The sequence below is a fragment of the Rhopilema esculentum genome, chromosome 3 (assembly GCF_057945365.1).
Source record: "Rhopilema esculentum isolate cy_ngs chromosome 3, ASM5794536v1, whole genome shotgun sequence".
Lineage (NCBI taxonomy): Eukaryota > Metazoa > Cnidaria > Scyphozoa > Rhizostomeae > Rhizostomatidae > Rhopilema > Rhopilema esculentum.
Window position 1 is genome coordinate 6,816,636 of NC_142817.1, and position 17,630 is coordinate 6,834,265.

The 17,630-nt window shown below is 37.2% G+C and overlaps 1 protein-coding gene across 1 annotated transcript; it reads left to right on the forward strand.

The window, feature by feature from the left end:
- Nucleotides 1–317: 317 nt before the first annotated feature.
- On the forward strand, nucleotides 318–17,561 carry LOC135692418 (monocarboxylate transporter 12). Its single transcript, XM_065210533.2, has 5 exons — nucleotides 318–813; nucleotides 4,748–5,014; nucleotides 12,239–12,537; nucleotides 14,353–14,722; nucleotides 16,760–17,561. Exons 1-5 carry the CDS (start codon nucleotides 636–638, stop codon nucleotides 16,987–16,989), a joined length of 1,344 nt encoding a protein of 447 aa, XP_065066605.2. The 5' UTR covers nucleotides 318–635; the 3' UTR covers nucleotides 16,990–17,561.
- The last annotated feature ends 69 nt before the right edge of the window (nucleotides 17,562–17,630 follow it).

Below are 17,630 nucleotides of genomic sequence, written 5' to 3' on the forward strand. Positions count from 1 at the left end.
TGGGCATTCAATTCGAATTGAAAAAATGTTCCCATTTCTTTCTTAGGCGCTGCGATTGGTATTTTATGTTGCACTTTTAAGCACATGCATTATTTACAGATCCACACTTTCTACAATTACAGGTCCACAATTTTAATTTACAACTCCACAAAGTGTGTCAGATCCACGCTTATTTTAGGCCCTGGTAATGGGTTCCTCAAATTGCTGGTTATGAGAGAAGACAATGCTTTCCGAGTCTGTAGAATGCTGTACAGTACAATCAGGGGGAGTTTGTTAAATGGCGTGAACCATGAATTCGGACTGGGGCTGATCACAGCATGTGGGAGAATATATCATCTAAGGTGGCACGCAAAACGGTCCGTTCTTTTGAGTAACATTCTGTCAATCGGGACAGAAACCTTGCAAGCAAACACTGCTAGACAAACTGGACCAAATTGTACATTTATGGCTTAACAGGTTACAAATACTGATTTAACGAAATTACAAGGCGATCAAGGAAAAATGTGTTGCTTTTTGCCGTGATACATGGCATTCGTTTCGTGTTCTCGCCTCGCGTAATCAAAAGGCTGCTGTTGTGACGAGATAAAATAGAGAAAAATAGAAAGTCCATTTGATCGAGGCGTGAAGATTTGAGAATGCAGTGCATTGGGGTATTTTGGAACCGAAAAGTTCAAGCTCGTGATTCTGCATGGGCTTGGGTAACATTGGCATCATCAACGTTGATATGTTTCAGCTCATTTGGCGTTCTCTACAATTTCGGCATCATCTATAATTACCTTTTAACAGAGTTCAAAGAAACTAAAGAGAAAACAGGTAACATAATACGATTTTTGCGTAAAGCCCCGTTAAAACGCTCTCAACATTTCACTGAACATCGCTCAACATTTATGGAGTTCAAATGTTGAGAGCGTTTTAACACCCGTTTCAGCGATGTTGGATGTAGTTTGAACAGATTCAAAAATGTTCAGCGGGTCGACTCAACATTTCTATCGCAAAGTTGTTGTTGAGAGATGTTTAGAGCGTTTTAACACCCCATACAACAATGTTCAGTCGGTGCAAGCGCACTAGACTTGGATTTTGCGCGCCAAATAAAGGCTTCAACGCGTCAAGATCTCAGATCAAATCAAGAGGTTGAGAGAAGTTGAATTTTATAAATCGCAATGGCACACCACGACGAACGCTTGGAAACAGTTGGCAGTGAAAACAAATCGGATGAGAAAGCAATTCAAAGCAAGTTGCAAGACCAATATCCTGACCTTTGGAAATCATCAGGCAGCTACTGTTAAGCAAAAGAGTATCCGAAGTTCATCTTCCAAACTTGTCTTGGATCTCTGAGAGTCCGAAGTTCACCGCTCAACGAATGTTGAGTCGAATTGTTGAGAGCGTTTTAACACCCCAATTCAACATCACTAATCATCACTAAACATCACTGTACAAATGTTGAGCGATGTTCAGTGAAATGTTGAGAGCGTTTTACGGAGCTTAGGTCGTTTTAACGTTTCGGCGATTTTCGAAATTCAGGCTGTACGCAAATTATCATATTGATATGGAACGCGCTAAAAACAAGTACTGGGCAATCAAATGGAACAATTAAGAAATTCTAGTGCTGGAAGCAAACAATTAAGAAACAATTGAATTTTAAAAAAGACAAAAACTCGGAAAAACAGCCAAATTGATTGGCTTGCTGGCATAACAATTTAGACACAGCGAATGATAATAATAATATTAAATTTTAATATATATATACAGTAGACTCCGGTTAAGTCGTACCAAAAGTTGCTTGAATACTCGTGGCTTTAAACGGAGCTAAATTGAGTAGTTTTGCATATTTGGATCAAAATTTTATATGATTGTAACCAGAAATGCGATGTTAAGCGGAGTGACTATAAACGGCGTTGCCCGTACTTCCTCCATCTGAGCACAGCAGAAGAGTGTAAGCAAATCTCTAAAACGAAATATCACGAGCATTTGAACACGATAAAAGCGTTGACAACTGTCTTTGTTTCACACTGCTGAAACCCTCCAAAACAGGTTTCCTAAAGTCCAGAAAAGTTGTCAACCTTCCTCAGGCCAAGAAAATCTTACTATAAAACCTTAGGGGTTTAAAATGGGCGTGGTTAGAGAACGTTACTCAATTTGTCACGATCCCCTGTCCTGGCAACTCTGTTGTCTCCTAGAAATTCCAAACTGTTCTAGAAATTTGTAGCTTGATTTAAACTATAGATATCTTTAGAGACAGATGTAAAATAAAATTCATGTATCGATTGATAACAAAAGCGTGCCATGATTCAATTATATACATTACAGAAAGTTAATGACCATAATTTATAGTGCAAAACATTTCTGTAACCATACTTGTATTGAAAAAGCAGGAGGGTTTTGGAATTTATTTTGATTTTATTCATTTTTAATGCCTATATTCTGATAACCAAAGGCAGTAGAATTTTTTCAACTTCCACAATTTTCAAAATTTTGTCACCTTCCTCAATTCAATTTCTCTTCGTTTCTACAACCTTCTTCCGGCCAGTCGTTGAGCCGTGATGTTTTTCTAACTCTGAAATTTCTATTGGAAAAGTCCCTAGCATGAAAATGCTTATTTAGGATACTGAAAGGTGCAATTAAGAAGCTTTTTAGTTTTAAGAAGCTCTTTATAAACAACGAGTATTGGAATTTCCTAGAGCATTAGGAAGCTGGAGTCGACTGAAGCTTTGTTCTTGTAACAAAATTACTGTATTCTGAAAATATATTGATTTTTGAAAGTGGAAGACATTTGACAGTACAGTGATGGAAATGAGAAACGTTTAACTACTTTGCTTTGTTTAGGACTATTGTTTTTGTCATTTTTCGTTGCTCGAAGTAATGTGAGCTTGACAGTACAATCCGCAATGTTTACTCTATAGCGTCTTGTTGTGGCATGTGATTTAATACTCTGAAATGTGCAGTCTTCTGGGAGGCAAAACATGGGCTGATCTTTTATATTCTGTAGATAAGATTTGCTCGATATTTTTGGGCGTGCGACATCCCCCCCCCCCATAAATTTTTGTGTCCTTCGGTTAATGTTGCTTCGATTCAGTAAAAAAACTTTTGGTAGTCGGTAGTAACGAGGTGGAGTATAAAACTTGCTTTATTTATCTTCTTATCTTCTTTATCTTAAAGTTAAAAACTAATTTCTCAAGGTTGGCGTTTTCATCTTTTCCAGGAACCAGAAGGGTGTGGCACAAAATTCCAATCGTTAGCAAACCCCCCCCCCCCCCACCTCCAATTTTTTGCCGCCTAAGTCTTTCCCTGAGTGATATGTTTATACTGAGTCAAATAGATAACAAATGATTAGAAATGTGATTTTTTAATACTTGAACCACCATTTAACATACGCAAACTCTTAAGACAAAACATCACAATGACCAGTGTGGACTGTCCTGCACATTTGCTGTTTGCTCGTGATTTTCACGGAAATTCATATTCAGTTCAATATTTAAAAATCAACTTTGAAATTGAAAGGGTTGCCCTTCTTAAAATTACCAAAAGGCATTATTATTAAAGGGATATGATAAGAGAAGGTGGTTATCGTAGGATCAATTTGGGAATAAAAAGATGGAACCTTAAAAATGCAAGTGGAAATGTTGGATTTGGATGCATTTGAGTTCTGGGGCCGCCTCCACTTCGAAAACAATTACGAGTAGGCCTCTTTCAGTTCATGACGCAAAGCAAATTTGCGGAACTTTACACTTATGAAAAAATTCTAAAAGCCCTCAATGCTGAAATCAAAAGCGCTGCTCGACAGGTATATATCTATGATGTAGTAGCCTGTGCCCCAGTCGCATCTATGCAGCATTTGTGGAAGCTATGATGTAAGAATCAGCGCGTTTACGTTCCAGAAGCCCAGCGGGCTCAGTCAGTTGGTCAAACGTATTACATGGAGTTCCAAAAAACTCTGAGAAAGGGTGGTCTGAAAACTAGAATTCTGGGACATAGAGTTTTGAAAATAGGATTGTTTTTTTAATCAGTCAGAGGAAACACAAAAGGGCAGAAATTATATTGAAGTACAACAAATTTAGCATCTAGCCTTGTATGTTGTTCTTATCCTAGATAAGAAATTTAAGTCTCTGTTTAAAGACCATTTACTGCTTGCATGTACTCATGGCAGGAACACAGCTTTGTCATGTCTTCATAAAAACATTTAACACAATGTTGTGAAGTAAGCAATATGTTTCAGCTATAGTTTACAGCTGTCTGATTTTGTTAATACATATTAAGAAACATAAGGGACTGTTATTAAAATCAAATTAAGTGAACTCTGCTTTTTAACTTGCCTGGACATAAGATTAAGAAACAGAATGGTTCTCACATGAATCGGTATAAAAAATTCCTGCTAATCAGTGAAATTAGTTTCACAATTTTGGCAAAGTCGCAGAATAAGGTACATTTTACTAAACCCAGAATCAGAGATAGGGGTCCAGTTTATACTTTCAGGAAGACACACGATATACATTGCACCAACTGACTGTGCCCACCGGGTACAAAAGAAGGCATTGTGGAGTTCAACTAGACTCGATCATTGTCCCCTTGGCATTGACATGTTTTAGCGGCTTAATGGTTGATCCATAGTAGAGGCTTGTATATTAGCGGCAGTTTATAGTACAAGAATAGCTTTTTCTTCGTCTTATAAGACTTATCTCTCCCCCCCTCCCCCTGTTCATGTTGATGGTAGAAGTTTTAATGTCCCTTATATAGAATCATTTTATTCTAGCATGGGTGAGCTCCATTCCAGTGTTTCTGCAATTCATACTTGCATGGCTAGCGGGCTTGGTTATCAAGAGATATGGCTTACGAGCAAGCACCATAGCTGCGGCATTCCCACTTGGCGCCTCCTTGTTTGTGACATCATATGCGACAAACCTCAATGAAATGTTCATCACCTTTAGTGTCCCATTTGGATTGGCTTGCTGCGTTATGTTGATGGCTGGAAACGTTGCAGTATCGACATACTTTGACAAACGAATGTCAGTTGCCTTCGGTGAGACTATAAATTATATCATTTATGTTTTATATCCTTTGTGCTACTTACAGTGGCGTAGCGGAGGTATCTGGGGCTTCAAGAAGAAAAACTGAGACGGGCAACCATTTACGGAGTGCAAGATCAAAAATTTCGTGCTAGTGAAAATGTATTTAATGATTAAAAATTTGGCAAGATTTGCGGGGAATTCCCAGTATTTTGCCCTGTGTCTAGAAGGACTTCCAGTAGGGCTAAAACTCACAGAAATGCAAAGTACAGGCATCGCGGAGCAAATGGGGGGAGGGGGGGGGGGGTGGTTGTCTAGCGAAAAATACAAAAAAAGGCAAAATATTAAGAAGTGAACCACCATTAAAGCCTCTTTCTATTCGGTTTTAGCCCTGCACTTTTTTAAACCCCCACTTTTTTCAACGCTCCGCGTTGCCTAAAGTACTGTAGACTCGACACGTTTTAAATCAATTGAAACATTTTTAATGCTTAGCTAAAGCGCTCTTAGGGGCTCTTAGGGAATTTTCAAGAACATGTTTTGAATTCAGTATTACGCAGGTACCGCGGAGCCTTGAGAGAGGTGGGGGGTCTAAAAACAGGAGGGGAGGGCTAAAACCGTATAAAAAGAGGCTTTACTGGTAGTTTGTTACTTAATTTTTGGTATTTTTGCGAAAAGAAAGGGCCAAAGCCCCCCAGACCCACTTGCTACGCGGTGCCTGTTACGTCATAAATACTTAGGCACTAGAACATTCTACGATGTATTTCGCGGTTGTAACGAACTTCAAAACGAGGCGAGCTATATTGATTCTCACCTAACTAGGGTGTTCATGTGTGTGCTTCGTACGAAAGCATGGCCGGTTTCCCAACAAAGGAAAATCAGTTAAATGAATCTCAGAAATCTTAGGAAAAATTGTGGAGCGCAACAAGGCTCGGTCATAACCCCTTTGGTTTCTATGTATACTAAAAGCGGCACTTTTCAGGACAATAACCAAGCATAACTGTTTCTATCTCTTGGGTTTTGCCTGATAATCTTACTTTATTTCTCCATCTATCCGTAGTAACGGATGAAGTGTTTAGAGAGAGATGGTGCCTTGCATAAAAATCTTCACTCCTACAACAACTGTGCAACTGTGATATAACACTTCCAGTGATCTTTTACAGATAATAAAAAAGCAGTGAATTAAATTGATCGTTTGTTACTGTACAAATTTACGGGGGCGAAGATGCTGCTATGGAGGAGACTTTCTTTTTCGTTAGAGGACGTGCAAGAATCATAAATCAAATCATGGTCTGTGTAATTTCATGGCCATCTTTAAGTAAATTGACGCTTGCACAATTTTAGGTACTTTTCTTCAAAACCTCAACCTTTTTGACCCCTTGAAACAAATCTTTTTAATTGCTTCAGTGATACTGAGTACTTGTTTGCCAACCCTTTACATCTGTGCAGTTTCTGTTTCGCGTGATAGAGCGGTTCAGTTTCTCGTGATAGAACGGCAAAATCAGGTAAGAACAAAATCTTAGAAAGATGCTATCGATGTCCAGGTTTTGATGTTCTATAAAAGTTCTATTTAGAATAAATTATGTTCTTCTATAATTTCAACCCCTAACCCCGCTATACACTGATGTTCTCCCCATCTGATACCTCTCTCTAACGTTGGATCCTTCGAATTCCCTTTGATATAGGGGCGTCACTTCATACTTTTTGTTGGGTGGGGAGTATGGCTACATTTTTGCCCTGCGAAATAAATTTTGCCTTGACAGAAGTTGAAAAGCCATAAAGGCAAATAAAAACTATGTAGGGTTTAAAGTTGTATTATTGTTAAATAATAATAATTTTCGTTGTTTTTGGTTCTAAGACGTCACATTTTTGCTTTGACCACTTTTGAAAATCTGCTTTAGACCCTTGTCATGTTGTGGTTCTTCTAGGAAAACATCTCCTCTAACCCTGATCATAGGCCTATAGTAAAGAAATATAAAAGGTCCAACTCAACTTTAAAAATAATTTCGATATGCACACTAGCATCCCACTGACCTGGTGGTTGGTCACGCTAGATGTAAAGTCACTACACACAAACATCCTTCAAGCAGGGGCGGTCTGACCCGGGTGGCAAAGTAGCGATCGCCACCCGGGCCCTGTGTACAAAAAATTTACGGGCCTTTCCGCGTTGGCGAAAATTTTTTAACTTTATTTCAAATACTTAATGCCCTAGACTGATGATATTGCGATTTAAGTCCAATACATGCGCTTCAAACCACCCAAACCCTGGTTTCCGTTATTTCAGCCATGTGTTCAATCTTACGTGTACCCTGGGTCCCAGAGCCACAAAATTTCGAGCGCGTAAACAGAATGCCAAGCAGAGAAGCGAATGAGCGTACTCTTATCTTCTATTTCCGCTCTCTAATTTATGTGGCTCTGATGCCCAAGGTATCTGACTGTCAGAGACAGTGCTGTGGGAACGAAATTCATTTTGAGGGGGGGGGGCGTTGGGCGGCTGCTCATTGTATATATTTCCACTTAGTACACTGTTATACAGGATATAAGCTTAGGCTGCAATTATTGGGAGGAGGGCTTCAGTAAATGAAAATAACGTAAAATTCAAAACAGGAAATTCAGAAGAGAGATGACAAGGGGTCGTCACTATCATCTGGTTACAGAGATCTGCATCAGGATTTAACAATGCTAAGACGATTTGTTGACACAAAGATGAAGCAAAAGGGCAATAAGGGCCTTTTTTCAAGAGTTCAAGTTCATAGAATGTCAGAATTGCTGGCATTTGCAAATTGCTACCAGCAGATCCTGAAACAGATGATCTCAAGGAGCAAGCTCTTAGAGAAGAAACATATGGAGAGGAAAACTGTGACTTTCCAAGGTGGGGGTTCACAAAGAGAGAAAGGACCCCAAAGTCGACATCGACACCCTTTCTCAAAAGGGTAAAAGCTTGCCAACTGTGCATACCCTGCGCATTCAAAACTTTGTACCGACGCTCATTTTTATTTTTTTATATATTTATATATTTTATCATATATAACAATTTTATAAGAATATGAGCATCAAAACTGGTCAAAAGTTGAGATCAAATTAGGAACAAGTTAAGGCTGAGTTACTGTTTAATGCATTTTTGAACAACATTTTATCCCAAAACAAGGATTTTTAGCCATGTGTGGTTGCTTTTCGATGCATATTCAATCTTGTCGTCAAATGAAGGCTGTCTCACTCACTTTGTTGGCAAATAATGCCTGAACACCTCCCAAGAACGAAAAAGCCAGCAATCGCACTGCTTACACCCTATTGATTTAAGAACAAATTAAGGACAATCCACCCTCGGATTTTTGCGAAAATTATGAACAGTCAGCCTGAACCTATGTTTACTGGCTTTTATAAAAAAATTAGTGAATACAACATGCACCTAGCAGCATACCCTTCCCTCTTCAACGCGTATAAATGCTTGATGACACTTAGCTGCACCCAAGTTTCCTTTGAAAGATTATTCAGCGCTACTGATAATTTCAAAAGAAAAGAAAACTTTCCACTTGATTACGAGCAAGTCATTGGCCAATTTGCTGATTCATTTGCCTTCTTCGAAAAGAGTTGAAACTCTGAGAATTTAAGTAAGTTTTGATCTTGATTCTTAACTCTACGTTGGATTTTAAAGCCTGTTTACACGAGAGGAAAGGTATGGATCCAATTGGGTCCGCATTTACGAATTAAAGTCGATATACTGCTGCTGTTTAGCGTATTTCTTTATTATCAATTTTATTGAATCAATCGTATTCTAAGCCACATTTTCAGTGGATGTGGCTCAATTTTCCCGCCACGCCCTAAACCGGGCCCTTGAGTTTTCTAACCACCCTGCAATTTTAACGCCAACCCGCCTCTGGTTTCGAAGCTGCTTATATCTTAGCCAAAGTGCTGGATCTTTCTCAGCCCGTCTCTCAATACGGTCTCTTTCGCACATCAAATTCTTGATGCTTGGAGAAATCCATGGTACATGTGCATGCCCCGTCTTAGCGGTCCTTTTTTTCCACGGGGCATGCACATCCAAGACAGCGAGAAAGAGATCGTAGGAATGCTAGCCATCCTATTAGGGTCATCCGATCTACATGACATAGCCATCTCCCAGTCAATACTACGCAAGTCGTTAAGGAAAGAGTCACGGTCATAATTTTTCAAACTGCATGACTCTGTCTTAAATCTCACGCCATTGACATGAACTCTAGCGTTATACCGACTTTTACGACCGATACATTACAGAGGTTGTTGGGCCTGTTTGAAGAAAGGTGATCTATTAACTAAAAAGTTTTATTATGCTCTTTATCTTTATTTTAGTTATGTTAAGTGAGCTTTTGCTAGATGCTCAGAGCACCATAGGACATCTGATAACTGATTACTGAATGTTTTATCTTCGACAGGATCAAATTACGAAATTTATTTGCTGACATTTACAGGAGATGTTTTGTTTTTGGTTCTGGGAATTTCGCTCTGTTTTAAGTTTTGATAAAAGAGTCTTTCCGATGGTTATACGATAATACATGAACTATATATTGAACTGACGAGGAAAATTCATATTTTTTGAACAAAGCAGGAATCTGGGATAACCGCAAAAAGACATTTTCAAAAATCCCAAAATTCAATACTGCACATTTTGGAAATCAACCCTACACTTTTTAAAATTAATATTGCACAAAGTATGTAATACTGCACACTAAAATAGGCCCTGGAAAGAGCATTATCATTCAAGAAAGGAACATGCACAAATTACATAACAAAATATAAGCAATATTGGAAAAATCCTCTTGCCCCTAAATTATCATCTAATTTGCATCATTTATTGATCATTATGACCGTAAAAATTTGTGTGAACCCTCTCCCTCCATCTTTGATTAGGTAATATGTGAACGTTCCCATACCCAACTGCCAACGCATTGATAATCTTATCCAGATACAACCATTCTGAATGGAAAGAACATAGGATTGTACTCAGTTAATGCTTCAAAAGTGAGAACCCTCTCAGCTATTCGATATCAGGCATTTGAAATAATTCGCATTAGTCATAAGTGAAGAAACTAATTTGCGTTAGTCATAAGTCTTGGTTAATCATAGATCTTGGGCTTTTTTGAAGATATCGGAAAACTGTTCAATAAATTGTACAATCATGAGGAATTGGCAAAAAACTGGTGGAAATTTGATACATCATTGATACAGTTTTTCTTAATTTAATGGTGAAGCTTACTAAGCTGTAAAATCTATGACGCCGAAACAATAACCACGGCGAACTTTTTATGCAAACGTTCTTTCGAGAGTTCAATTGATGGTTGTAATCAATTTTAGTTCTGTGCGAATATTAATAATTGCCTTTCGAAAGTTAACAAGTTTTTTGAAAAATATAACTCGAAGCAAGGGCGTACCGGGAAATTTCGAAGTGTCCTGGTAGGCCAAGAAGCGATGGGTGGAGAAAAATTGGATAATTTTTCGCAGGTAGAAAGGCCAAAATTTGGAGTATCTTAAAAGCAGTGAGAGATGGCTTCCAGAATATTTTCACCAACAAAAAGTCCAAAAATAGAAGAGAAGAAAGTGCAAATGGAATTAATCCTGAGCACACAGAAAAACATGTTCTCCTTGCAAGATAAGGGAGCATTTTGATACAGCAATTGCTGATCAGCAAGCAGCATCCCAGCAAGTTAAAGAAAAACAAACAGCAGAAATGGAAAATGCTGAAGAAATTAGAAGGAAATCGGTAGAAACAATTAGAGAAAGCAGAAAGAGAAAGGAAGGGGAGGTAAAAAATGTAAGTGAAAAGAAACGTAACGTTAGGCAGAAAACCTTTCAAAATTATTCAAAAAAGAATCAGAGTTGGCAGTTGACTCCATCCGGGCTGACGCACAATTACGTTTGGAAACCAAGTTTAGACCCACTTTCCGTTTAGAATACAAATTGAAGAGAGTTTACCCTGGGTGAACTCAACACAGGTTGAACCCGGGTAGCTTTTTGTAGTGTAAACCGGGCTTTCGATTGGAAATAATTTCACTTGCTTTCATTATTAAGCATCGGACGAAGAGTTCAAATGAATTTTGTTCCACTTTTAGAGCTATTTTGAACATTATTTCCTCTTTGTACTCATACTGTAGTTTTCTAAATGTATTATCAGTCATTCTATCATTTCAATTTTGCGTAGACAGAATATGCTCAATGCATTCTAAACAACAGGATACACCATTCAATTTTTTTCTCTCTTGGGTACAGTTAAATTTTAGCTGTAAGTCAGCGCTGTGAGTTATTTTTCTCCGATCGCAGGTGCCTAAAAAATTCACCATATCTTTGAAACGCGCTGAGATTTGTAGGAGTTGTTAGTTTCTTTCGACTAAACATTGAAGCAACGAACGTCTTAGAGAAATCAGTTTTGTTGATTTTCTTGATTACTTAGATAAAATCATATGGAGAGGAAAACTCTAGCTCTTAGAGAAGAAACATATGGAGAGGAAAACTGTGACTTTCAAGGTGGGGATTCACAAAGAGAGAAAGGACCCCAAAGTCGACATCGACACCCTTTATCAAAAGGGTAAAAGTTGCCAACTGTGCATACACTGCGCATTCAAAACTTTGTACCGACGCTCATTTTTATTTTTTATATATATTTATAATGGCTTTGAAAAAAGCAAACATTTTACGACATACTAAAAGCTTTTTCGTCTGACACTCCTCAGAGCACAAAACGTCAGTATAAGGTTCCGAAAGAACAAGATGAAAAATATATACCCAGTTGTGGATCGAAATAGGCCAATCAGAAAAACGCAAGCACAAGACCGGTATAGTTGACCAATCAGTGCCGCGAGCCTAAAGAAAAATTACCAATGGAGTCCAAGAGAGAAAGCGAACTCCTTCTGTCTACACAATGGCGGCTTTTTCGTTTTTATGTAGATCGACTCCAAAACTGCTAGATGGAAGGACGACCGGGCTCTGCTAATTGTCCGAAACATGTCGTCATTATAGAGTTTTGCAGAATCTGGGTTCTCTAAAAGATGTTGACCGATAGCAGTTTTAGGATTTCGTGGTTGGGGCCCCCCATACCCCCTCGAGTGACGCCCCTGCGTTGATGCCATACCTCCTTATTGCCTCATTTTTTGCCATGACTCTTGCTTATAATATATATAAGAGAATCTTTTCATGTCTGTAAATATTGCTGTACAAGAATGAACTTTGCAAAAGCGGGCAATGACATTGTTATTTGACTTACCTTTTAGGCATTTTGACTGGTGGATCAGGATTGGCGCAGGTTGCCTTGACATACCTAGTCATAATGTTGCTGGACAATTTTGGGCTGAACACAACACTTCGAATACTTGGGACAATACTGTTCTTTACATGTCTTATTTCTTCATTGGCATATTTTCCTACAAATTACGAAACAAGGACAGTGAGCGTAACTAAAGACAAAGGACTCGATACATATTATCGTGCACTGAAAAACAAGCATTTCTTGATCTTTCTTGTGGCCAATGTTATAGCTGGATTCTCGCTCAGTGTTTCGAGTGTGCATCAGGTAATGCATTCAAGCAATACAATATGCATTCAATATGCACCCCGTGGCCGGTTGGCGCCGCGGATGGCCTTATCTTTTGAAGAAGTATTATATTGATGTTGTGGTATCAAAGATAATGATTCAAAAACTACCATAAAAATGCCAAATTGTCTAGATGTCACCACTGTGTAGACAAAAAGGGTTGTTCACCTCAGGACTTCATTGGTAACGTTTCGTCAACAGTCATGTGCTCGCGTTTCTGACTGGCCTATTTCGATCCACAACTGGGTTAATATATTATCTAGCGCAGGGTTTTCGATCTATGTTTTGAAGTTTTGTTCTCTGAAGAGTGTCAGACAAAATCCTTTAGTAACATGTTTCAAAATGTTTGCTTTTTCAAAGCCATTTTTTAATTCTGTACCACGAAAAGATTGTTTCCAGAATGAAGATATTAAATTGGATGAAATTAAATATCGTTTAAATATAGTGTACGGTGATAACACTACTGAAATTAACAAAGTGAGGACGTAAAACTGCTGTTACTAGGACGTAAAATTTAAGAATACAGGAATGGAATCAGGGAATACATGTTTAAGTAAAGATCAACATGATTTACCTATTGCCAAGTAAAAAGTGTATGGTTTTGGTCTATAGTGTCTCAGGTTAATAGCAAATTGCCTCATAGATAAATAGCAGAGAATAAAGATTTGCTCAACATATTGTGATTGGGTACAAAGAGAAACTGGTGTCCTCCAAGGCTCTCTGCTTGGGCCCTTGCTGTTAAATATTTTCCTCGACAATCTTATCTACATCGTCGAGCATTCGGAGTTGTATAACTTTGCTGATGAAAATACAATTTATTCTTGTGATGTGGCTTTAAACCTGAAGAAGAAGCGATTTCTTGGTTCAAAGCAAATCAAGTGTTCGCAAATCCATCAAAATTTCAAGTTGTGTTATTCGGTGTGACAACGAATGATAGTATAGGTCTCGAGATTGGAAATGTATCTATTGATGTTGTCAACGTTAAGTAATTAGGGAATACCATTGACCTGAGACTGGAATTTGATCAACATTTGGCAAAATTTATGTCAAAAAGAAAAGACAATCAGTGCTTTCTCTAGAGTCTCGAATTACTAATGAGAAACAATCCCTGATACTGTACAACTCATTCATAATTTCTCTGAATATGGACGGAAACTTAATATGGGAACTTTTACTGTCTGCCAACATGGATGTTTTGTGTAGGAGTTGATAACAACGAATCACACAAATAGGAGAGTCCTTTGAATTGTTCTAAACAATTTGTCATCTTCTTTTTGATGAGTTGTTAATGAGAGGAAATGAGTGTACTATTCATTAAAAAAACTTGCTAAAGTTAATGCTTGGGAAAAACCAAATTAATTCTTAAAAATTCTCTCTCTGCTTTTTTTGGACCATTTTCCTCATTGTCGTCACAAGATGTGTCATCACAACTTCTTGTGACACGACTTCTTATGACGTCACAGCAAGCATGACACGGCTTGTTTTCCTTTTGAAACGTGATATTTTTATCATCTAAATCATCATTCCACTAGGGCAATGCCCTACATTGAAGTAATTTTAGGTGATGCCTTTTTTCGACATTGCTTATAAAAACGACGCTGGGCGTTTATTTGAGGATGGATTTTTATTTAACAAATTCTGTTTTATATAGGGCGTTTATTTGAGAAGGGTGTTTATTACAGAGAGGGTGTTTAATAAATCAAATAGGGTATTCATGGCTGATAACAGTTCGTTGTAACTGAACAAATTCAAGCTCGATTCTCAAATTGATATTATCAACAATCAATTTTCTAGGTACAGTTTGCGATGGAATTAGGTGTCCCGAACGAAGTATCAAAGCAGTTTCCAGTTTTTAGTACCATTGGCAACGCCTTTGGCCGTCTGTCCTGTGGTTGTGTATTGGATATTTTCGTGCAGAATAAATTCAAATACTACCAACTGGCATTACTTGCTGCTGGCTTGGTTTCATGTGTCAGTTCATTTTTGACAAGTCAAACACAGTTAATAGCATACATATGGCTGTATTCGTTTCTAGACGGACAGGTTCAAGCTTCAGTCCCCATTGCACTCCGTTATATAGTCGGCCTAGATGTGTTTCCAGAGGCATATTCTTTGGTAATCAGCGCCATTGCAGCTCCTGCTTTACTCGGACCCCCACTCTTAGGTAAGTGCATATTTCTTATTTCTTCATGGGATTGACGTATAATACTTTTTAGCCCGACACCCAACCACTGAGACATCTCGGGTATCGGGCTGAAAGGTGATCATATATTTAGCCTCTACCTTCAAAGCATCATGTCCCGTTTTATTTCGCTGGCCATTTAAATTTCCCATTGGCTGGACAACACGGTAGATCTATTGTTACATATCCAATTGGCTAATTCTCAATGCTAATTTCTCAATATTAAAAGCATTGCACCACCCAAACAGACATAAAACACTTCGATAAATTTTCGTGTGCTGCATTCAGTTCAAAAGTATATGCCTCATCCGAGTATTATCAGAATCAAGGAGGCTGTGGACATTAGACAAAAGAACTAGTATCAAATATTAGATTAAAAGAGAAGTAAGAAGATAAACTAACTAACTAACTAACTAATTAATTAACTAACTAACTAACTAACTAGCTAACTAACTAACTAACTTACTAAACTAACTAACTAACCAACTAACTAACTAACTAACCAACTAACTAACCAACTAACTAGCTAACTAACTAACTAACTAACTAACTAACTAATTAATTAACTAACTAACTAACTAACTAACTAACTAACTAACTAACTAACTAACTAATTAATTAACTAACTAACTAACTAACTAACTTACTAACTAACTAACCAACTAACTAACTAACCAACTAACTAACCAACTAACTAGCTAACTAACTAACTAACTAACTAATTAATTAACTAACTAACTAACTAACTAACTAATTAATTAACTAACTAACTAACTAACTAACTAATTAATTAACTAACTAACTAACTAACTAACTAACCAACTAACTAACCAACTAACTAGCTAACTAACTAACTAACTAACTAACTAATTAATTAACTAACTAACTAACTAACTAATTAATTAACTAACTAACTAACTAACTAACTAATTAATTAATTAACTAACTAACTAACTAACTAACTAACTAACTAACTAACTAATTAATTAACTAACTAACTAACTAACTAACTTACTAACTAACTAACCAACTAACTAACTAACCAACTAACTAACCAACTAACTAGCTAACTAACTAACTAACTAACTAACTAATTAATTAACTAACTAACTAATTAATTAACTAACTAACTAACTAACTAACTAACTAACTAACTAGCTAACTAACCAACTAACTAACTAGCTAACTAACTAACCAACTAACTAGCTAACTAACTAACTAACTAACTAACTAATTAATTAACTAACTAACTAACTAACTAATTAATTAACTAACTAACTAACTAACTAACTAACTAATTAATTAACTAACTAACTAACTAACTAACTAACTAACTAGCTAACTAACCAACTAACTAACTAGCTAACTAACTAACTAACTAACTAACTAACTAGCTAACTAACTAACTAACTAACTGAGTAACTAACTGACTACCAAAATAACAATTAGCTATTCAGCTAACTAACTCGCCTATTAAACTACCTGGTAAATAAATAACAGAAAAACCAACGTACTAGCTAACTTACTTAAAATCTAACTCTCTTACTTCCCAGCACTAGCTAGCTTTCTAATTAATTAAGCTACTTACTAACAATTTTATCCCCGATTTCCAATTTTGTGCTTATCAACGTCATGTACAAGGGAAAATGAAAGCCCTAAAAAATTCAAGCTTTTTGTGCTTAGCATTAGTGTTGGAAACGGCTAGCACTAAGATGTTAAAGTAACGAAGGTGTTTCAATCAGGCCCGTGTATCCAGTGGGGGTTAAGGGGGCCATGCCCCCAATAATTTGCGAAGATTGTGTTTGAAGATCTTGTAAACGCAGCTTGATCTGACAGTATTTCGTAAGGCAGGTAAAGAAAGAGCTATATTTCTACCCATACCCCTCCCCCAAACCAGTTTAGTTGTCTAAGGGCCTGGTTTCAATGAAGAGTGTCATTTGGCATTTAAGCTTACGTAAACTTTTATGCAGATAGTCTAGTATGATGTATTGAGAAAAATTCGCTTTTTTATTTTCATAGGCTTTATAGTTGATCAAACTAAAGACTACAGGGCATTCTTTTTTGTTGCTGGAACTCCTCTGCTGCTAGCCTGCTTGTCCCTTATGGCAATAAGGTGTTTCAAGAAAGCTGACAGTGACGTAAACGAAGAGACTGAAAAGTGGATAAATTCTGAAAAAAAAGTGGATGTGACAAATTTTGAAAAGGACAAAGAGTTAAAAAGTCAGTTACTGTTAGAAACTCCTGTCTAAAATACAAAATATGCCATTTTTCGTCTCTTTGCCTCAAGACCTATGCCTGTATGAGGAAATCTGTTATGCTGATGTTTGCAGTGGTGGCATTAGGACGTATAAGGGGACGGGCGTGGGGAAGCGGAATAAAATGTTTAGGCCTGGCTCTTTTTTACTAAAAAACGCTCATTTACCTACAGGAACATATAACAGGAAGTATCATTTTGAGCAGCAGGAACACACGTGCAAAGGTCAGTTTCGAAATCACAGTGTCATACCACAAAGAAATCTTTGCAAAACTATAACCCTCTTCATAAACATGCTGCCATTGGGTGTCTGTGAGTATTCTAAAGAATAAATTGAAAAATATGGTCATTAAACTGTCACGTGACCATGTTTTAGGACAATGTCCGGAAAGCATCAATTTCGTCATAATGCTTATGTATGTTTGATTAAAATGAAAAATGCTGAGTAATTGCCTTTAATTACCCTTTAAGTAAAAAGAGTTATGTTTTTAAGAAAAATCTCTTTTTTGAAGAGTTGATGCTTTTGACACTTATTTCTTGAAAGTAATGTTATAAATGCTCTGTATATTGCATTTTAAAATTTAAAAGAGCTTAATTCTAAAAGTTTGATCACCTAGTACTTCTGTAATTATAATG

What these genes read in the sequence shown, in the direction of transcription:
- LOC135692418 (XM_065210533.2), top strand. Translation starts at nt 636, where the DNA reads ATGCAGTGCATTGGGGTATTTTGGAACCGAAAAGTTCAAGCTCGTGAT. An exon ending in AGAAACTAAAGAGAAAACAG is followed by an intron (nt 814 to 4,747) that starts GTAACATAATAC and finishes ATTTTATTCTAG; the next exon opens with CATGGGTGAGCTCCATTCCA. An exon ending in ACTCGGACCCCCACTCTTAG is followed by an intron (nt 14,723 to 16,759) that starts GTAAGTGCATAT and finishes TTATTTTCATAG; the next exon opens with GCTTTATAGTTGATCAAACT.